Source organism: Colossoma macropomum, unplaced genomic scaffold (assembly GCF_904425465.1).
Source record: "Colossoma macropomum unplaced genomic scaffold, Colossoma_macropomum, whole genome shotgun sequence".
In the NCBI taxonomy this organism is placed as follows: domain Eukaryota; kingdom Metazoa; phylum Chordata; class Actinopteri; order Characiformes; family Serrasalmidae; genus Colossoma; species Colossoma macropomum.
Genome location: NW_023494800.1, coordinates 13,066,592 through 13,089,081, shown reverse-complemented (window position 1 = coordinate 13,089,081; position 22,490 = coordinate 13,066,592). Strand labels below are relative to the sequence as shown.

Sequence of the window (22,490 nt, the reverse complement as noted above, 5' to 3'; positions counted from 1 at the left end):
TGGAAGACAAGTGAGCGTGGGCGGAACCATGCACTACGATTGGCCACAGAATTCTTTCAATTCTAGGCGAGCATAAAAGGCGTGGCTTTGTTAAGAGGCAAACAGGTAAGAGAGTACAAGGTGCACCGCTTCACAGCATCTTTATTACATTTTTGGATTCAGAAGTTTGTATGATAAAGAATTTCACACTAATGTAACGTTACATGTCTTTTATTTAGAGTAGCCACATGGCCAAAGCAGCAATGAATATTTACAGAAAGCTAAAAAATAAATATACATATAAAATTACATTATAGACAGATTTACATTGATGGCAGGTCAACAGGTAACATAAGCAGGTCATTAACCTCCTCCTGCAGGGCCTCTGCCTTCTCTTGTAACAGCATCTGAAAAAGTTACAGTGACAGTTAAGAGGAGATTGAATAAGTGCTTACTCATTGTGAAACTGGACAGTCTTAAAACTGACCACACGTCTGCTGCAACGTCTCCTGTTGTGAGACCAGTTAGCATTTTATTAAAAATAAATATATATAAAAAAAAAAACACTAACTTTTGCGGAAGCCACAATCTGATTGGCTTGCCTCTTAAAGAGGTTCTCCACTTTTTTGACAAGTACATTTGGGTCAGCGTTGGCAAGATGAGCCAGTGTCTTATATCCAGCATTGTAGAGCTGCTTCGCCCGGAACTAGAAAACAAAGAAAGCAAAGATACATGCATGAGTCTTCATATGGACTGAGGGTATGATATGCTTTGTGTTATAAGTTTAAACACAAAGCATATTAAAGAAGAATTCCACCAATTATTCCAGAATTTCTGCATAATTCAATCACTGAGATTTAAACAGTCATACAGAGTAGTTTGATGTGAAATAGTTCATTGTAGAGAAACTTCCTTCTCATTGTATGGTGCCTTGTCAAGAAGACTTGTGGGCATCTGAGAAACAGAGAGCTATGCTGCCTGGGGGTTTTAAACCTACTACATATTTTGGGCGGCAGCAATATAGGACGATGTCAACGGCACAGACATCAATTCAACTGTGTGGAAGAAGGCAATGGTAAACTATTTCTGCACATTTACCAAGAAAACAACATGGATAGGAACAATACACTGACTGTCGCTGAGACCTAAAGACAAACTGAAGACAGGATATTGAAGAGAAACACTATTCATATGGTTGGCAGGAGTCAGAATAGACTTACAGTACTTAACAATTAGAGAAACTTATCAACTAAATGGTTTACAGCACTGGCGAGAGAGGAACCAGAGGTCACAATGTGCGTATCTACTTTATTTACTATCCAAAACAACTAGGGAACCAACTAGTCAGAGTCTTTATGTGCCATGTTGATAATGATAAAAGAGCAGTTAATCTGGAAAAAAAAATCCTTTGGGTACTAATTTTTCCTTACAATGCCCTGTACCTATATAATGCCTATACCCCTCCCACATGAATGTTCTCAGAAAATATATGTTTTAGGGCAAAAGCTTATCTCAAAACTATCATAAAACAATGTCTCAGGCATTAGGCAGTGTATTTATAACAATTTCATGTGGTAACTTTATGTGAGGGAGCTTTTAGTGGCATCAAACTCAGTAATTTCCTCTGTAACAGCACATTTCACAGCAAACCACTCTGAATGACTTAGGTGGTATTTACACCTTAATTTAATTATGGAGAAATTTAGCAAAAAAGTGGATTTCTCCTTTCATCAGACTGCTTCATTACTTTATCACTTGTTAATATTAATGTATGCGTATAAAAAGAATGCAGTACTCTGTATATAGTCTGCGTGGGTTTCCTCCGGGTACTCCGGTTTCCTCCCACAGTCCAAAGACATGCAGTCAGGCCAATTGGACATGCTGAACTGCCCCTAGGTGTGAATGTGTGTGTGAATGTGTATGTATGTCTGTCTGTCTGCCCTGTGATGGACTGGCATCCTGTCCAGTATCCTGCCTTCTGCCCAGTGACAGCTGGGATAGGCTCCAGCACCCCACCGCGACCCAGAAGGATAAGTGGTTTAGATGATGTATGTATGTATGTATGTATGTATGTATGTATGTATATAGTCTGTGGATACTGAGTCAGAGTATATATAAAATTAGAGGAAACAGTTTCATTTCTACATAAGCAAACCACTAAACCACTAAATATGAGTCATTATCAGCAGAGTACTCAACTGAGTGTGACCTCACTTTGATACATGTGACCTTACTGTGCATTATTAAACAAATGGTTCACCTAAAAATATATATAACATATATAATAGGCTAATGTAATAGAAGCACACGTCTTACATTATTTTTTAGCTATTTCAACCTCGTAGCTCCAGAGCAAAATTAACAAGGAAACAATGGACACATCCAATTGAACATGTCTTGGCCAATAAACTGCATTCCTCTTCAACTCCTTGAGACCACTTTGTCATATTCTTCGTAAGTTTCATATTTCATAAGCTACATTCAAAAGGTGGGGGTCATATGAGAGCTGTAACTGTCTTCTTTCCGGTCCAATATATGGGTAATGTAATTTTAAACCCTTATAATAAAAGAAGCTGAACGCACAATTTTTTTTTCCTACTGAAAGTTGACCCATTTTTCCACAAATCTGGGCTATAAATTATAAACAGATGGTGTCTCTTCAGTGATCTGCTCTGTAGAAATTATGTTTATAAAATAATACAAAGGGTGTCTAAGATCTTTGGCTTTCAGCAGTAAATTGTAAGCATATGGCAATATGTGTATGATCATAAAACAAGTTCTGTTAATTTGAGGGGAAATTTATTAAAAAATAAATTAAATAAATAAAATAAAAAGAATTACATTTATTTCATGCAGTTACTGAATAATCTGCCTTACAATTTGGTCATGTAAATTCAGATGGAAAAAACAAAATATACCCTGGTGCATAAGAGTTTAAAACTAGTATACTATTCTTTACTGTACACTTTCTACTTTGAATTAGTCTTTCAAATTTAAAAGCATGCTATTCAGTTGTATTTCTGTTCATTTTAGAGGAGATAATGGTTGCATGCAGAATGAACTGATGTTACTGCGGAACTGAGGAGAAGAGATTTCATACACACCTCCATGACTCCAGCTACCTCCATTAGTGGAATGAGTTCGGTTTGTACACAGTAGGTCAGCCTTCGGGTCAGTTCTGTTAGGAGGGCCTTATAGGCCCAGAACTCCTCCAGCTCCTGCAAGGACATATCAAGATTGAAATGTGCACAAACACCACTGAGATTCTGACCTACCAGAATAAAATTCAGTAAATGCACAATCCTTCAATAACTCAGAAGGCCTACACAGGTGATAAGGCAGCTGAGAATGGCCAATGACACTATGCGGATATTTTGAAGATTCTGGCTGACACATACAGCGGTGTGCAAATGTCAAAGACAACCCTCTATTTAATTCATTTGCAGTAAAATGTTATTTATTTTCAGGAGATATTAGATATAAAATAATCCACTTGCAAAAGGAGTTCACATTATTTTTAAAGATCTAGAAAAAAATGGGACTCCTAACAACCATGAAAGGGCTAAAACACCATCAAAACAGTCACCATCAGATAAACAGCACTTAAAGCTTTCATCTTTAAGAGAGAGAAGCAGATAAAGCTCCACTTATCCTTCAGATCTAAAGAATCCACTGGTGTTTCTGTTCGTCCTTCCACTGTGAGAAGACAACTCAACACTATGAGAGTCTGAAAAAGTGGAAAAGAGTGTGGAAAAATATTCCTGCAGAGTTCTTTGAAAAGTGTCTCAAAAAGAATGGAAGCTGTAATACAGGCTGTGGATACAGTAAATACTAAAAAAATGATTTTATATTTAGTTGTTGAAGCATCTGTGTAATTTTTTGTTATATATATATATATATATATATATATATATCTTTTCTAGGTTTTTCCTGACTCTGAAAGATGAATGTTATACTTAATGGCTGTTTTGACGGGAAATTAAATAAATGAAGGGTGATCTCTGACTTTCACACAGCACAAATCGACCCAACAACACAGCAATGTGTGGAATGTGCTCTAGTTATACCTCTGTGAAGTGCAGCACACAGGAACAGAAAGCTGAGGCAGAACTGAGAAGCATCTGAACAAAGCCTCTAGTCAGCTGGAACCTGTCGGAGACGCTCCACAGGTTGGTCTCCCTCAGCAATGAATATAGCACCAGTGCCAAGTACAGCCTGTTCACCACCAAAGCGTCCATACACTGACACACAAGAAACAAATCACAAGTGTGAATTACAGTTATCATAACCTGCAGTCTAATAAAGAATGGACAGCCACAAGTGGTTTAAGATCATTGCTATCACTTTTAGCAATTTAAGTTTCAATGTATGGGTAAATGTAATTAAAGCACTAAGCAAATCCAATTTAATTCCATATAAAAAGACATGAGAATCACTTTTAACTTCAACACAAAGGTACGAGATGAATGCAGTCCAACCTTCCTCACGCTCTGTCCAGCTGCTTTCCTAGCCACAAAGCTCTCAGGCACCCCTATTGTGGCTGCCATTTTTTGTTCAGCAGCAGACAACTTTGTGAACTTTAAAAGAAGAAAAACATCTTTTTATCTTTAAACAACTTTTTATAAAGGATCAAGTCATACATCATTTATAAGCAAGTCATACATCATTTAACAGAAACATGTCAAAAGCTACTATTCAAAATACTATTACAAGGTTCTACATGCAAACTGTAACAAAAAAAATGTCCATTCAAGTCTGAGACTGCAAGCCTCTCACCTGTGTGAAATATAGCATCCAGTCTGGTTTGCTTTGGGAAACCATCTCATAAGGAGTGACCAGGTATACCAAGTGCAGGAAGCTGTTGAGCAGCAGACCCTCCAGACCTTTTGACAAATCTCTGTAGAGGACATCACAATAGCTTAGGTCTACTGAGCCTGAGGAGGGGACAAAGAATATAGAGTCTAATTGAGACAAGTACAGTACTGACTCAAATTAACTGCTCACTAAGGCTGTCACAATAAATTGAAAAGAAAAAAAATGGTGAAAAATTACATTTTGACATGTAATCTGCAAGATTAAGTTGGCAATCTGTATAAGCTGATAATTTATATTTTAAATTCTCCTACTGGTCTCTCTTACAGTATGAAACTGAGCCTGATGGGCAAATGTCATGGGCATACATATCTGCATTTTCTGCTATAGTGTTTATATTTTAGCCTTTTTAAAAGCATCCTGATTTCTGTTTTTATGCAAATATTTTGAAATCTTTGAAAAGCTATGGAAAGTTTGTTATTCAGTTAAAGGGCCCACATCCTATTTTTTATTATAGTCATAATTTATTTTGACATGGCCATTTTCCAACCTCTCTTTATCCCTTACAGTTAAAGAGGCTGTTTTTGTTGCTGTGCCTTTAAAACTGATGTAAGGCCTGAATTATACTTTCGCAGCAGATGTGTTACCATTTACCGCTTCTGTTCTTGCACTTTTCTCTGTGATTTGATAAGACAGAGGTTTCATACAGGTGTGTGTATGAAACCACTATCTGATTTCTATCTGCTCTTTCTAGTCAGCATATCTCCCTTCAAATTCATTCACTTTGAATAAAGTATCAGGCGCGGTGAGCACCAAGTTACCAAAGAAATAGGAGGTGCATGACCATGCACCTCAATAATGTCATTTTTGATGTGTGCACTCTCATGCAAGTTACAATGCATCAAGCATAAACCTAGCTTTAGATAGTTTAACTCTGTTCTGATTGGCTACTCTAATGTCTCTCTAGAACTCAAGCGTGAATGGGTGGATGGATAGGTATGAATAGGTGGACTCATGTAAATAACTTGTTTCTTGTGAAACATTAAATAACAGAGTAGTGAATGATATGTTTTGAAACTATGACAATGTTTACATATTACTTTGGGTTCTTTAAATCTAGGGATGCTTGAAAAATCAGAATAGCCCTGTTTTTGCATGATGTATTTTGTTAAATAGCCAGGTGCCTCTTTCTTTCAATGTAGCACTGTAGAGTTTTCATTTAAGTATTTAAAATGGCAGTTCAGCCCATTAAAGAGCCAATAATGACATTTTCATTGTGATTTTAGGTAACTGTACTGTACTGTTGTGGTTTGTGTGTTTATTTGGCTGTAAAGGAATCGGCTGTAAACATACATTATTTGGTCTATGTTGTTTTTCCTTTTTTTAACTCTGATTACTTAATAAACCACCAAAATAATCCGCCGATTACTCAGTTACTAATATTATCGATAGTGACAGCCCTTTTCCTCATGCTATCAATATAAAGTGCATTGTATTATTCTTTTATCCCTAATTACAACAACAAAAAACAACCCTGTACCAACATTTAATCTCACAATTCAGGGAGAGTCACACCTTTATACGTTGCTTTTCCAAGCCTGGTGACTTGCAGACTAGGTTCATCAGCTACCGCTGACAGAGCTTCAATGAGACCCTTCTGTTTCAGTATCTCTATGGACTCCACTGTGAGCTCCTTCAGACCTTTCTGCTGACAAGCCTCAGTCTCTTGGACACTAAGTAAAGTTCTAGACATGAAGTCTGTGACCTGCTCCACTGTCCGGGTTATCTGAAACCAAAATCATGTGTGCGTTACTTGAAACTTGTAACTGGGCTACTAACTTAAACTCGAGAAGATTAAATTGTCGCTAATGGACTCCTATGGACTTACATTAAGGCCAATAAGGGACAGAATGAGGCTCAGAAGACCCTTACTTCCATCATGTAACAAGTTGCTGTAACACTTCTCCATTGGCGCAGACACTAATTTCTTAACCTGGCAACAAACATATTTGGACAACAAATTCAAATACAAGCATGATGAGCATCTGAGTTAAAAAAAAATTTTGTGAATACTTATAAACTGAATGGAGCAAATCTGGAAAACACTTGATGTTGAAGTTAAATACTTCATGAAACACATGAAGTCCATGTATTGAGCCATACATGCTTTTGGGAAATTCTGCAGTGTATATGACAACAAAACAGGATACTTATATTCACCATTTCTTTGTCTTTCTCCTGTAGGATGAGAATACTCTCACCCACTGAATCAATACCAGCACGCCCTGCTCTTCCCACCATCTGTTTGTACTGACTCCTCTTTAGGAAGTCCACACCCACATAAGGGGAGCGGAGTATCACCCTAATTATGTCACAGACATAAGAGATAAGGATTAGCAAGCGCAGTAGCAAAACTACTACAACATTGGTATGGATATTTTAAGGCATAGTTAGCATAATATATATATTTAAAATCAGCAATATTCTCCCATCCAAAAAATGGTAATCTCTTATATCTATAATGTATAGCACTGTGCAAAAGTTAGACACCACCCTACATTTATTTAATTTCTAGTCAAAATGGCCATTAAATAAAAGAATCAGGAAAAAAGCAGAAAAACTTGTATTTACAAGAAAATTACACAGAAGCCTCAGCAACTTAAATATAACGTCACCTTTTTCAGTATTTAGTGTGTTCCTTTGCCTTTATTACTGCTTTCACTTTTTTTGAGAGACTTGCTTTCAGTTTTTCAAAGAAATCGGCAGGGATGTTTTTCCACACCTCCAAAGTTCAGACTTAGAAGTTGGTTGCATTTTCTGCTTCTCACAATTCAAGTTATTCCAAACACATTTAATGACATTGGCTATGTTTGCATGCAAAGATTTTTGCCAATCCGATTGAATACACTGAATACATATAGATTAAGACTGAGGTGTTTATATGCTCACTCTACTCAACAATCTGATGGAAAATCTCCGTTTACATGCACACTATAAGTAATCCGATCCAAAATTACACGCATGCGTAGAGTACCACTTAGTGTAGACGTTAACATGACAACGAGCATCACATGAGTCCAGTCAAAGTGAGGTGAGCAACAGTGTGTTACCTGAGTTTTTAGGTGGCATGCTTGTGTTTTTGATTGCTTTAAAAATTATGGCAGACTCAGAAAAGGTTACTTCACACATAGAAATAGTATTCCAAATGTCTTCAATCCGACTAGTCTATTCCAACTGAGCTATTGGTCTGATCATCAACGGATTATCAGGGTGCATGTAAACGTGGCTATTAAATTTTCTAAATTTCCTTTTCTCAGTAACGGCTTCTTGACAGCTACGCATCATTTCAGACCCATAATGTTGTCTTCTCACAGTGGAAGGATGGACAGAAACACCTGTACATTTTTCAGATCTGAAGTGAGAGTGTTGCTTGATTTTCTCATATCTCTCAAAGATGAAAGCTTTAAGTACTGTGACAGGTGTGGTGGTCAACTCAATTTTCTCTATATCTTTTAATCATTTTATGAACTCCAATTTTGGGAACTCCTGTTTTTTATTTATTTATTTTACTTGCTTACTTGCCCTTTTCTTATGCATGTGGATTATCTTAAATATAATCTCTCCAGAAATATCCTGAAAACTAAATAACTTGTACCAGTTTGACTACAAATTAAATTAATAAGGTGGTCTCTGATTTTTGCATAGTATTGTACGTTAAGGTAGCAAGATTTTAGTCTACATTCCACATTCATTATGAAATGTTTACATAATGTAAAGGACAACTGGCATTTTCAGATGATTAAAGAAAGATTGCTTTTTATATGACAGCAAAATAGTCAAATACTTGTGTTATTGTGGTTGAGGACTTCACGACCTATGAATAAGACTGACCTGCGGGCGGGCAAGTTGATGCCTGCAGCCAAAGTAGAAGTGCAGGTAAGGAGGCAGAGAACCCCAGAGGAATAGGCCTCCTCCACCATCTTCCTCTCGTCACTGGTCAGGCCGCTGTGGTGGTAGGCCAGGCCGTAAGGCACGGTTTTCTGCAGCACTGGACACAAGGATCCATTCCCACTGTTTTTCAGTTCAGCAAGCAGAGTGGCCTTCTCTTTCTGTCTGTGCATCAGGAAGTTTCTGTACAAAACATTTAACACAGCTGTTAACACTTGCATACGTATTAGAACATGAATTAACAAAGTAAAAAGGTCAATTTTGATTTCTGGGGTCTGTCCCACAAAGCAGGATTTCTTGCTTTGCCAAATAACTTTAAGCTTAGTCAAATCCAATTTGTTATTAATCACTTTTTACATCACCATGGCAATGTATGCTACATGCCTATCCTGCTTTAGGGTAGGCTATGTTTAGAATTTCAGGTCATACACAGCTCTTGAACCAATCAGGGATGAGCTTCTCATCACTCAGCTATTTTGTTTTCTTCCTTTTTGATGTTTATAGTGTCAATCACAAGAAAAATATTATAACAAATCAGACTACATAGATACCAAGAGTATAAAAGTTATTATTCCAATAAGCACTAACACTGTGGCAGAAGTGAAAGCATTGTTTTTTGCCGTTAGAAATTCCATACTTTCCACACATTTACATAGTACAATTTCCTTTTTTAATTTCTTTGAAAAATAAGCTGCTCAACTGCACTCAAGTTTCATGCGATTGGCTGTTGTAAATGTCATGCTTTCATGCACACACACGAGGATTAATCCCTGCTTTACCTAACATGGGTTAACAAAACACAGTAACTGCCATTGTTAAATGTGTTAACCACAGTTGTGTTTGTTTTGTGAAGCTGAAACTAAGTCTGGAATCCTGTTCAAGTCTAATAAGTTTCGTGAGCCAGGGCCCTGGTTGACTTTAATTACACAACAAAAATGTGATATAATAAAAACATTTTTTTGTGTTATTCTGTTCACCATTTATTGCTAAGCAACAACAATGGTTGCTATACTAAGATGTTGGAACTACATTTTTTGCCAGTATTAAAAACATATAGTCCATGCACTTGCCTTTGGCTCAGGCCTGTGACCAAATCACAGCTGTGATGTTATTCGCTTAAATATTTTTAACAAAGTACTTACTTCTCCAAATATTTGCAGATCATAGAAGCTACATTCTCACAGTTCTTCTTGGTTGCACAGAAAATCAAACAGGATTGCTGTGGTATCACTTCAGTAACCAGAGCAATAATGTGATCTGGGTCAATCTTTTGCATTCCACTGGAGTACTGTAACAAAATATTGCACATTAATAATGACCTATCACTTTAACTCAGCAGAAAAAGAGAATGGCCTGCTGATTAAACTGACTTTACTGACTTAAAAATACCTTAAAACCTAGAAGACGAGAGAACTTGAAGCACTGTTCCTCCTTCGGGTCAACTTCATATACACCATCCCTCAGCTTCACATACTCTTTTAGCTCAACCTGAAAAACAGCAATGCGCAGTCCTAATAATTGATATATCATCTAATAGACAATATTTCTAGTAAACTGTCTGTTGTGGATAGAATAAAACAATCATAAATGGTGATACGTACAGGTCTGAAGTCATTGGTATAATTCTCAGCTCTTAAGAATCTCTGAAGATCTCCAATGTTGCCCAAGGTTGCGCTCATTCCAATTATCTGGGTGTTCTCTGTAATAAAGGTAATATCAATAGTATTATAATAATATTAAATGCATTAGAAAGTAAAGTTAGAATCAGAACACTCCAGAAGGTATGTTTACTTACTGTTGATGTACAGCACTTTGGCTAAAGTCATTTCAAGAATTGCCCCTCTGCTGCCATCGCCAAGCATGTGGAGCTGAGATTAATTTTAGAGGAGAAATAAATTAATCAGTATGCATGCAATGAAGCCCATCAGTCACAAAATCACAAGTACTCGAAGTATGTTTTAAATTTCAAAGGAAAGAACACTACAGATATATATATATATATATATATATATATATATATATACACATATATATGCATGTGTAAACATATATATTACAAAGACCACAAACTGAAATAAAATATAGTACTGGAACCAACCTCATCCACAACAACAAGCCCAATACTGTCCAGTCGGTTTGTCTCAATGAGTGAGTTCACAAGGCTGTGGCTTTTCTCGATTGTGGCGATGTAAAGAGAGTTCTTGGTTCTTCTTTTCACTGGAGGGAACTTTCCCTTACTCCCAGCATACTCCTCCACCATGAGGTCCAACTCAATACCAAAACTAGCCAGTCCTCGAACCTAAAGAGAACAGAATTAATCAATACTAAGTAGTAGGGGTGTGGGAAAAACTCGATTCTTAGATGGATCGCGATGCGGACGTGAACGATTCTGAATCGATTCATAAATGTCAAAAATCGATTTTCTAGATATTTAATTTATAACGTAATGTTGACGGAACGCACAAGGCGGAACTGGAAGTGGGTAAGTGCAGCGCCCGGACAGTCTGTGGCGGCACATAACAAAAACACAGCTGGATGAGTGAGAAATCCGACCGGCCCCCTCTGCATTAAAGCCAGGTTAGGTCAGGAGTCACAACCCAAATGACAAGAAGAGCCATTATGTCCTTTCAACAAAGTCTAACCACCTCGGGAGCCACAACATTTAATGCCCAGTCTGTCTTAGTATGTATTAATGTCCTAGTATGGGCTAAAAAAATATAAACGAGAGCGCAGATTTACTTTGCTCCGCTTTAAGCTTTAGCTACAGCCGCTTTCCTTCCATCTCCGCCAGAAAACTTTTCTTCAAAACTAGAAGAGTTTCTTGTAAAACGTCTCAGCATCCGGCTGTTTTACGAGGCTGAAGTCGCTTCTCATTCTCCAGCTTCTCGTTCTAATTTTCCCGTTCCACCTTAAATTCTGCCTTAGGTGCCGAATGCAACTGCTGCACCATTTAAGGTGGAACGGGAAAATTCGAAAGAGAAGCGAGTTCATTTTCGCACCTTTTTTAGAGAAAGACAGTCTCTCATTGTAGATTTAACCAACCGCGCTGCTTATAAATGCGAATAAGTCCTCCAAATGTTCGTCTTAATCTCTGTTTCTTCGTTCGCTACTGGCGAGGCCAGACCTCGGTGCCTGCTGTCTGTTCTCAGTCGTTGAGAACCAGGGCTTTCGCGCTATGCTGCACACTTTGGAGCCGAGATTCAGCGTCCAGTCGGGAAGGATGGCTGTAGCGTGCTGCGTGGACACCCATTAGCACAGGATCTTATTTCAGGGCAACAGCGCATTTTATCGCAGATGAGTGGCCGCAGCGTCTCTGAATAAGAGCCTTCTAGTTCACTTGCCACATCACTTCCATTTGATTTATTAATAAAAGATATTTTAGATATTTAAAGCAAAGTATTTGTAGTGATCCATAATACATTTACATTATGGATCATTACAAATACTTTGCTTTAAAACTACCAAGTTTTTAGACAGTAGGAAGATAGAAATCCTGTATAAAGAAAAAAGATGCATCGAGATGCATCGATAATCGTTTTATAATCGCCTCGCAGCCCTCTGAATCGTAATCGAATCGAATCATGAGGTGCCTAAAGATTCTCACCCCTACTAAGTAGGGATGTAAAAATGAATTACATTAATCTGAAGGTAACAATTCAACAGTATTGATTTAGGAACGTCAGAGTCTATTATGGATATAAAATAATCAATTTGCACAAAGAAAAGTCCAATGAAAATAAGTGGAAAAACCAAGATTTTCCAAAAAATAATTCAATATTATTAAAAGATACAGAAAAAAACCTCTAAGAACTATAAAAATCCTAAAAGACCAACAAAACTATCACCATCAAATAAACAGTACTTAAAGCTTTCATCTTAGAGAGAGAGGAGAAAATCCACTCTTGCTTTAGATCTGAAAAAATCAGTTTCTTTTTCTGTTCATCCTTCCACTGTGAGAAAACAACTCAACACTATGAGTCCGAAAGCATGCGAAACCGGCAAAAAGCCATTACTAAGAAAAAAAAACAAAAAAAGCCAGACAAAAAAGAAGAAAAATTACATTGAATGTGCTTCGGGTTTCTTGGATCGTGAGGAGCAGAAAATGCAACCAACTTCTAAGACTAAACTTTGAAGGTGTGGAAATATATCCCTGGAGATTTCTTTGAAAAACTGAAAATAAGTCTCCAAAAAAGAATGGAAGCACTAATACAGACAAAGAGTGGACACACTAAACACTTCTTTTCTGCTTTTTTCCTTACACTGAAAAACCAAAATAACTTATTGGCCATTTTGACAAGAAAGTAAATGAAGGGCAGTCTCTGACTCTTGCATAGTACAGCATGACTTGTTTTTAGTTTACATAAAAATATTGGGTTATTTTCCATTTCCAGTTTCCATTTCTGTGTAAATCATTTCTCTAGAAATATTTGTAAAATTATTTTCAGTTCTGAATAGTACTAAATTTATTAAAATAACAGGACTGGAAGCTACACATTTAAAGGCTCCTTTCTAAATTTTCTGTGACACTGTGTTTACCTTTTCTTGCACCAAGGCTACATATGGCAAGATCAGCAGTGCGTCCTTTTTTCTACAAAGAAGCTCTTTGAAAATTAGAATTTCTGCCACCAGGGTCTTCCCACCACTGGTTGGTAAAGAGTAGATAAGGTTCTTTCTCTGTTTCACGGAGTCCAAGTCCAGACATGCTTTCTGCCACTCTGAAACAAGGAAAGACAGCGTTAGTTAAGCATTCTGATTATGTGCAAAAGTCTTTAACCAACTTCACTGTGACACCCATGCTCAATGACACCCCTTGTCCAATGGGTTGGGAGACAGAACAACCAGTACTGACTGAAAGCCCTTTAGGACTGAACTGAAAACTTCAGATATACAAAGTAAAATGGGTGTACAGGGGATTATTTGTGGGTATTATACAGAATGTGAATTAATCACCATACAAGTCCTGGATTCCTTTCAGTCTCATGATTAAATCCTTGACTTTGGATGGAAGCCCAAAGAAAGGACCAAGGTCCCCTTCCATGGATACGGACTCAATGGTCTGCATGGCAACACTAATTTCTTCACTCATCACAGCTTCTTTCTGCAGAGCAGTCTTGGAGACCTTGTTGGATGTGCCTGCATTTTCCAGCATCGCCTTCTTTAGCTGGTCTGTCATACTTCTTCTAGCTTTTGAGGCTGGTTTCTTATCATGAAGGGCAGGAACGGGGGCCTGTTTTGAGTGTTTCATGTCTGGAGTAGAAGTGTTCTCCATGCCAACACCAGGCTGTCTTTTTGGGTTTGCCACATCTTGATGAAATGCAAGCTGAGAGCTTGGCAAATCTCTCAGTGACGTATCAGGAAAATCCTCTGCGAAGATAGAGTCAGTGATATCATCCTCACATGACTGTTTAATAATGTTTTTAGCAGCAGGGGGGTCAAAACACACATTTTCATGTTCCACTTTCAGTTCCATGTCATCCAGTTTGGCGAGGAAGGAGCTGTCACCCATGATGCTGTCATAGCCATCAAAAAAATCCTCATTGTCACTGCAGCACTGGGAAACAATCAGAGACCAGTGATAAGCATGGCTTTCAAATGTGATTCAGAACAACTTGTTATAAATTAAGGAAGCTAACTGATGTAAAATATTTCTTTGATTAAACTATAGTAATACTATAAAAAGCTATACAATTATGAAACAGTGGTGCTGTGTAATGCTTTTATATAACAATCCTTTTTTATAATACAATAATGCTGTGTTACTATTTTATAGCAGGGTGAAGTATTACTATAGATGTTGTTCAGTGGTCTTACAAAATCAAAAGATGATCAGGTAAGCAAGCTACCTGCTCTGTGACTGTGCTCTCCTCTGTCCTGATTTGAGCTACGGCGCTGTGCTCAGCGTTTGCATAGCAGTTCCCATCTACAGCACTCGGCCGTTTTTTGGCTGGAGTGAAGTTACTCCTCACGGCGTCTCTAGCTCTCTTTTGGGAAGAAAAACGTTTAACAACGATTCCACGCGCGTTGTCAACGTCAGTATTCATCATGTTAGTTCATTTCTAGCGAACAGCGACAGATCCATTAATCAACCACTGGCTGGAAGTTTTAACTGTTACCCAGAGCTAAAACGCAGAAGCAGCTAGCAGATAAATAACCATGTATTGTAACGTGGGTAGGTTGACTGGGTAGTCTGAACAAACCATGACAGACACACAGTGGATAGAACTCAAACATGTACCGGTTAAGCTGTTCGAGTGTCAAATGAGAAACACAGAGCACAACATCAACACCATACTGCAACTCGACTAAGCTGCCTGTCACGGAGATGTCGGATACTTTTATTATTGCGAAACGTTTAAAAAATACAGTTGAGGAAATAAACCAATGACGCGCCATCTTTTGTAACCCGTGACCGGCGCGAACGTAAACCTGCCAAAATAAAAGTCCTCCACTTTGACGACTTACTGTTCCGTTTAAAGTATTTCGTTTTAAAATAAATATTAGAAACCACACTGACTCATCCTAAGGATCTATCATATGAACCGTCTAATACGATTATTTTTTTGTTCGCATGGATTTAAAAAAAATCTGTGTAACGGTCACTGCTACACTAACACTGCATCAGTCCATTAGATGGCGGTAAAAGGCTAAAACTAGCAGACGTGTTTACAGAAGAACACGGAGGGTCATGGTGGACTGCTAGAAAAATGTTTGCCCTTAGCAGTAGTCGAGTGTTTCACTTAGCCCTGTCCAGGCATGCAGTCACGCCTAACATTACAGGTATTAAGGATGCTTTTTCTGTCTATGTAAACATTCGTTGCCGGAGAAGTGGCCTGTTTTGTGTGTAAATCTTCTATCGTTAGCCATGTAACCTAACCTAGCTAGCTGCTGTAGTCGCCTTTCGTGTTGTGAATGCCTGTACAGCGTGATTTGTATTGATTTAGTACAGTGGTGTGCCTTATACCTTTAAGCCCGATATCCTAACTTACAATTTTTTCCAGGCCCAGTTATAACATTTGTTTGGTGTTATGTGCCAACAGATATAACTTATTTTTAAATGAATGTAAGAAATTAGCTCATGCTTTTACCATTTCTACATTAGACTATTGTAGTGTGCTACTGAATGGATGGCAAATGAAGACTAGAAAGCAGCAGCCAGTGTGCTTAGTGGGAAACAAAAGCTTGAGCACATTGCTGTGGTCTTATTCAGTTTACACTGGGTTCCTGTTACGTTCTGCATTGACTACAAGTTCTCTGCTGACATTTGAAGCTATAACGGCCTCACACGTCTGCCCTATATTGTGGATTAAACCAGTACTAAAGGCTTGAATAGGTAGAGATTTTGTGATATCACAAAAGCAATGTTTGAACCTTATGAAATGGGGAGTGAAAATTATAGTTTGAAGAAAAACATATCAAACTTTATGATAAAAAAGAAAAAGTTGTTTTTTTCCTCAGCATATTGGCCCTTTTGAAAATGTTGAACATGCAGTCAAATGTGAGCTCAATGGCCATTGTGATCCATTACCAGTTGGTTTTATGAAATTGGTGAGGTGAAAATTATTTAATTATGAAATTATTTTTCCTTCTCACTGTTATTGTCATGTTGCTCAGGTTGGTGTCTCAGAAGTATGGCCACCATTCAACAAGAGGCCAAAATAAATGATATGGTAAGTAGTCAGTAAATAAACATTGTCCTTCTTACATCCTTAGACATCTGTTTAGAACAGCAATGTATGAGATTTGATCTGTGAATGTCTTCTTTTAGCCCATCAAAATGGAAAATCCATTTAAACAGCCTCAGAAAGGATGTATTCTTTGCAACGTGTCAATAGATTACAAAAATGTCCAGGTTAGTAATTTAATGCAATTTAATTCTTGAGTGTTTGGAATTATAGTAATTTTTAAAGGAGTAATAACCTTTGAATGAACTACCTTTTTTGCAGCTGTTATCGCAGTTCATCTCACCACACACAGGCAGAATATATGGCAGGCACATAACAGGTGAGGCTGGATTGATTAAGCAACTCCCAAATGTCATGCTTTTTGCCTGCATTAAGTAACAAAATGCATCCATTGCAGGCTTGTGTGGTCGGAAACAAAGAGAGGTCACCAGAGCAATCAAGAGGGCTCGATCAATGGGTAACTTTGCTAGTGTCTTTTGCACATTTTCATTTTTTCATTAAAACAACCATAAATGTTAGCGGTATCTTTTAGGTTGCCTGTCTATAACTGTGAATTATGTGTTCATACATACTGTAAAGCACTGCTTATTAACTGAAGTTGTAAGACTGAGCATTGAAACTACTTGTCCTTCCAACAGGTTTCATGTCAGTTATGCTGAAGGACCCACAGTTTATGAAAGATCCCAACGTTTGTTCCATCAGACACTTGGATTAGCTTAAGTCCCGACTAAAGGAAGATGTGAAGATTATACCTTTTTGATAAATGTAATAAAAATCTGACCAACCATGCTAACCCTTTTATTAGTAATTGAATGTGTGTTTTTCCTTTTAGACTGCACAAAACAAACAGCTAACTGCTAATTAATATTACATTTAATTCAGCAATCCAATATTAGAACATGGTTAAACACATTTTCCATAAAAAAAACACACAAAAACAAGTGCAGAAAATATTACACAGATTTTCTTCGTTGGAAGAAAAGTCTCTAAAATCATCTTTAAAAAAAAAAAAAAAGAAACAAACAGGAGTTTGTTTCAGATTCCTGTTACATACCTGATACGAGGCCATTAAGCAGACCTTTTTAACTTAATGTAGAAACACATTAATAGGCTAGACTGTCAATATTGCAGCAATGCATCTGACGTAGTCCATTCAAACTGATGTCTACCACAGCCCACAGTAAGAGGCATTTAAAAAACAGGAGAATTACTGTCATTTGGGCTGGTCATCTCTATCTCTGTATCTGACCCACTATCTGATTCATTTGTATCAACAGTGTTCTTTTTATTTGCGATACCTGTGACATGGCTTTTCTGCTTTAGTCTGCAGCCTCTGCTCGCTTTCCTCTTCCTCATGCCACGTTCAGTCTCCAGGACAAGTGGCAATCTGGTAGGAATGTCAATGCCATGGTCAGTACTGCAGCACAGCTCTAGAACAGGAAAGCCCTGAACAGTCAGAGTTTGTGTCCGTGATGATGGTGCATTTGGGAACAGTGCTCTTAAAGCTGCACATAGTAGTACGTTCTCCTTGGGCTCATTTGTCATGGATTTTTCATTGGCTGAAGACAGGAAGAATCATTTAATAAAGTTAAAGGAATTTTTCACTGTAAAATCCAAATTCCACAATTCCCCCCTTATTCCAACATTAGATTGATGAGCCATGACAAGTTTGCTTTTTTAGTGCTTTTCTTCTCACTGGTGCTACGAGGCTCATGTACCTAAAAAGTAATTAAATTCTAAAGAGTGAGAAATTGAATGAAACGTGCAAAAGCTTCTAGACAGGCATACTTCAAGGTACAATTAAGCAATTAACATCTGACCATGCTCTGTGGTCTGTATAAAATGTTGAGCAGGCATAGTTGAACTCGACATGGCAAGGAAGAGAAAAGAACTAAGTAGCTATGAAAGAGCGTTCACTACTGGGGCAAATATGGCAGGAGCTTCATTTGCAAAGACTGCTCAACTGGATCATGCTACAACAGGAATAGTGATTTTTGGCATTTAAATCTATAGGAAAGACATCAGCAAAAAGTTGGAAATTGTGGCAAAAAGTGCAGTAAGTGACTTTATGCCATGCATTAGTGTGGTACGTAAGGAAAAACTGAAAAGCAACTGTTCTTCAGGTGACTGAGAATGTCAGTGCAGGATGTGATCAGACTGTCACTAAGAACAAGATGTCAACAACTACACACAAAGGGATACAGTAGGACTGTCAACCTAGAAGGAAAAGAACCCCTGCAAATCAATACAAAGCTATGTTGACTGATCATCTTTATCCCAAGATGAAACAATTCTACTCATAGAAATGAGTGGTTTCTTTCAGGATGGCAATGCCCCCATCCACAGGGCACAAGGGAGCACTGAATGGTTTAATAAGTACAAAAATGATGTAAATCCATTTCCACAATTGAAAAAAGAAAAAGCAGCAATAAGAATTTCTGAGCCAATGTTAGACAGTGCTCTCCATCACCAGCATCAAAACAGCGGGAATATCTTTTAGAAGAATGATGTTCCATGACCCCAGTACAATTCCAGAGACTTGCACAACGTTGGCCAAAGCGTAATAAATCTGGTGGTTTGCGACAGCTCAGTGCCTTAAGATGTTTCATTTTGGTTTTTATTTGAGTTTCTCACCCAAAATCTTTCTTGATGACACACACTTCTGTAAAGAAGCAAAGTTTGGACACCAAACTTCTTGGCCAATTAACTACGTTTGTGGAAAATTGTGTAAATTGTCATTTTTTTGGTAATCTGTTCCCTCTACTCCACAAAAACTATTTTGTGAATTATGTAATTAATCTTTGTTACAAATATAAAAAGCAAGGTCTTACCGTCACAGTCTTGCTGCTTTTTCTTTCGTTTGCTAATGGCCTCTTTGAGCTCCGCGATATCCGCTTGGAGCTTCTCCACCAAGCGCTCACTCTTTTCTACTTTCTCACTTACAGTCTGGAGGAAGGGAAAAAAAAGTTTAGGAGCCAGGGCAAGTCTGCAGTGACTAAATTCTGCTGGAGCCATTAATTGTTTTTAAAAGATAAACAGTCTCATCCTCTTACCTTCATTTCATCTAACAAGGCATCGTTCATGTCACTGACTTTTTCCACTTCCCTGAGATCATCATCTGAACAGAAGAATTTAGTTCTATGCACAGAAGAAATAAAACATAAACTGATGGTCCAGGGAACAAGAGACATATGGGCTAGTCATTTTTTGAAAGGTGTGTCTAGTACCTGTGTTTTTTTACAGCTTGACAGTGGCTCAAAGAAGGGCATGTTGCTGAAACTCTCCAGTAGTCATGCTGATCCAGCATACCCAAGTTGCTTATTGAGACAGGAACGCTGCTGTACTGACTAGAACAAAAACAAAGGGAATTTAGAAACATTATAGCCATCCAGGCTTCTTTAGCAGTGAGATTGTTTGAGTGTTTGCTCCTGACCTGCCATTCCATATGAAGGCTGTGTATTCAAGACGATGAGTGGAACCTGATGATGTACCATCTGAGGGCGTCAGCAGCAAGAAAATAAGTTCCTGATGTGGCCAAACCTTCCTTAAATTCTGATGAACCCACTGTTCTTTCAAAGTCATCTGCTGGCTGCTGTTTCTCCGCTGCCGGTACCATCCAATCACATTCTCCTTTACACAAAAGAGGGGAAAGTTGTTAATAAGATTTTATATCTACATTTTCTTCAATGTATGGTATTTTCAGTAGAGAATAACAGTGATAGTACCTCTTTAAAATTTGACAGAATTTGCCTAATTTTCTCCTTGTCTACTTCACAAGCATTGTTGTAGAAACTATAAGGGAGAAAGCAATAAAACATCAGAGATGTGGGGAATTACATAACAAACACTAAAGCAGAGCTGTTTTGGAAAAGGTCCACGTACCTATGAATCCTTCTACAGGTAACATGCTTCTGAATATCTGAAAACGAAAAGCACCAAGATCTTTATGTGCAGAGCTTACAATTTACATAAGGTACTTACTTTTGTTACAGTAACATGTGGGACATGTGTTCAATTGGCAAAGTGGCTTACTTATTGTGTGCACAAACTGAATATGATCAGTCTGGGAGTCTGTGATTTTACTGTTCTCCTCTCCCAAACTCTCCCCAATGAAGAGACCTTCCTGTTTCAAAAACACAAGCCAAAAGAAGACTTAAGGGTCACATATCATCAAAATTTAATTTAAGAACACTTGAAAAAAAGAGTTTGATGTAGTATGTACTGTACACACTGTTTCAAAATGTACCAGTCACTCTATATATCAAAGCTAAGCTGCAAAAATGGCCCGCTTTGAATTCATTATCTTTGTGATGGCACAAATACCACTGCATTTACACACATCAGTCTTAAAGGCACAAAGAAAAATAGCCTGTTTAATTCTAATGCTACGTTTACATTATGACAGTGAGCACTTGTAGTTGAAGCCCATGTGTACCGATTCATATTCATCCAAAATAAACCTCAACAAAAAATTATCATTAGAAACATTACATGTGTTTAAAATACTATTCTTGTAATGCTACTGAAATGACAATGTTTACATGCACTCGGGGCGGGGTTTCTTTAGTAAAAGGAAGGGTTCTATTTAGAACCATGAGTTCTATATATAGAACCATTTCATAACATAACAACAGAAACATCCTTTTTGGTGCTATTTAGAACCATTTTCAAAAAGGATCTATACAGAACCATATACAAGGCATTCTCCATCAATCTGAAGAACTATTTCACCATGCAAAGAAACGTTTAAGCAAGAAATGGTTCTATACAGAACTCATGGTTCTTAACAGAACCATACCATTCCATTCACTGAAGAACCCTCGAAGAACCAGCTTTTTAAAGAGTGTGGTTAGCATTTTTTTCAACGCCAATAAGGGGTAAAGAAATTTTGTTAGCTACACAAAATCACACAAATTTTGAAAGTGGCCCCAGCGGGGAAAAAACAAAACACAGACAAAATGCAGAATATGGACCCTTTATGTTGCTCACAGGTGAACTGGATCGTTAAAAGAAACACAAAAGGATGTCAGTTGTAATAACATAGGGCTAAGGACAATGTGAGCAATGACAATGTTCTTTAGCTAAACCACCTTCATTGTGCAGAAGAAGTCTAACTTACTCACCACATCAGAGTCACTGTTCAAATGCTGAAACATCAGTGAACCCAACACGAACCCAGATATGCGGACAGTCGTGCTGTACTCCTCCATGACGCTGCGTCTATTTCAGTGTAACTAGGTCACTCTCACTGTTCCTTCTCAAACCCAAAACACCCTCACCGGCTACAGTGAGCTAGAGGCACATATTTGCAGTATTTACGCCAGCTGTTTCAGCTTGAAGCTAACCGCTAATACCTTATAAACTTTTCTGAACATCACTCTCTCTATGCTTGTGGTCTGAGAGCTGTTTCAGTATAGCGCCGCCTAGTGTCGTGGAATAACGATCACCACCACATTGAACTTGAACTGCACCGTGACCCGTTTGCTTAAAGGGCCCATGTCCCGTATATTTTTCCTGTACATTATTTTTTCACCATGGTCCACTTATGGCGTTTGTGTGAATTTCTGTGCCAAGAACAGCCATAGTTTATTTTTACTCTCGTTTTCAACATATTGTAGTGTTGTTTGGGAAATATCTCCATCATTTATAATTAGACAGGCTGTTTTTCTTACTGTACCTCTAAGACGGATGTACGTAAATGACTTCTGTCCCGAATTGAGCCTCATTCAAAAGCAGTATAGGATAAAAAAAAACAAAAAAAAACTTTATAACTTATGACTGGTCAGTTGTAAATGTGACATCACAAACAGTCTGTTTTTGGAGCTTAACTTCCATACGTGGACTGAGGAGTGAATGGTATGCCTTGAAACTTAAAAGGAGTTTATATATACATTATCAAAGTACTTTCTTTAAAAAAAATAGAAAGCAAAATGCTGCTTTCTAGGATATGTGCCCTTTGATGAACACTCATTGTCTTTGAGGCAGAGGTGGACAAAAGTAGCTAAAACAAACAAGAGGAAATACTGACACAGGTACAAAAAATAAACAAGTATCAGGTCTAAAAACTAC

General features: G+C 37.8%; 3 protein-coding genes across 5 annotated transcripts; 1 reads left to right on the top strand and 2 right to left on the bottom strand.

Annotated features, from left to right (window-relative positions):
- Positions 1 to 143: 143 nt before the first annotated feature.
- On the bottom strand, positions 144 to 17,778 carry helq (helicase, POLQ like). Of its 3 annotated transcripts, XM_036587773.1 has the most exons (19): positions 17,720 to 17,778; positions 14,583 to 14,720; positions 13,690 to 14,290; positions 13,276 to 13,454; positions 10,838 to 11,038; positions 10,535 to 10,607; positions 10,341 to 10,438; positions 10,129 to 10,227; positions 9,882 to 10,027; positions 8,683 to 8,922; positions 7,012 to 7,153; positions 6,680 to 6,784; positions 6,367 to 6,577; positions 4,756 to 4,913; positions 4,458 to 4,556; positions 4,047 to 4,220; positions 3,084 to 3,197; positions 551 to 685; positions 144 to 386 (listed from the first exon to the last, which is right to left on the bottom strand). In XM_036587773.1, the coding sequence occupies exons 1-19, from the start codon at positions 17,726 to 17,728 to the stop codon at positions 303 to 305; spliced, it is 3,006 nt and encodes a 1,001-aa protein (XP_036443666.1). In that variant the 5' UTR covers positions 17,729 to 17,778; the 3' UTR covers positions 144 to 302. The 3 variants fall into 3 exon arrangements, 2 of the variants coding, with proteins under 2 accessions (XP_036443666.1, XP_036443665.1); XM_036587772.1 differs by lacking the exon at positions 17,720 to 17,778 and having other exon boundaries at positions 14,583 to 15,230; XR_005008208.1 differs by lacking the exons at positions 144 to 386; positions 551 to 685; positions 3,084 to 3,197; positions 17,720 to 17,778 and having other exon boundaries at positions 4,111 to 4,220; positions 4,756 to 4,876; positions 14,583 to 15,229.
- mrps18c (mitochondrial ribosomal protein S18C) lies at positions 15,380 to 17,222 on the top strand. The gene is made up of 6 exons (XM_036587777.1): positions 15,380 to 15,516; positions 16,351 to 16,406; positions 16,505 to 16,588; positions 16,683 to 16,740; positions 16,819 to 16,878; positions 17,060 to 17,222. The coding sequence occupies exons 1-6, from the start codon at positions 15,444 to 15,446 to the stop codon at positions 17,134 to 17,136; spliced, it is 408 nt and encodes a 135-aa protein (XP_036443670.1). The 5' UTR covers positions 15,380 to 15,443; the 3' UTR covers positions 17,137 to 17,222.
- Positions 17,204 to 21,831, bottom strand: abraxas1 (abraxas 1, BRCA1 A complex subunit). Its single transcript, XM_036587775.1, has 9 exons — positions 21,545 to 21,831; positions 20,454 to 20,544; positions 20,304 to 20,340; positions 20,147 to 20,213; positions 19,855 to 20,051; positions 19,649 to 19,768; positions 19,475 to 19,559; positions 19,253 to 19,367; positions 17,204 to 17,980 (listed from the first exon to the last, which is right to left on the bottom strand). Exons 1-9 carry the CDS (start codon positions 21,629 to 21,631, stop codon positions 17,613 to 17,615), a joined length of 1,167 nt encoding a protein of 388 aa, XP_036443668.1. The 5' UTR covers positions 21,632 to 21,831; the 3' UTR covers positions 17,204 to 17,612.
- Positions 21,832 to 22,490: the final 659 nt, after the last annotated feature.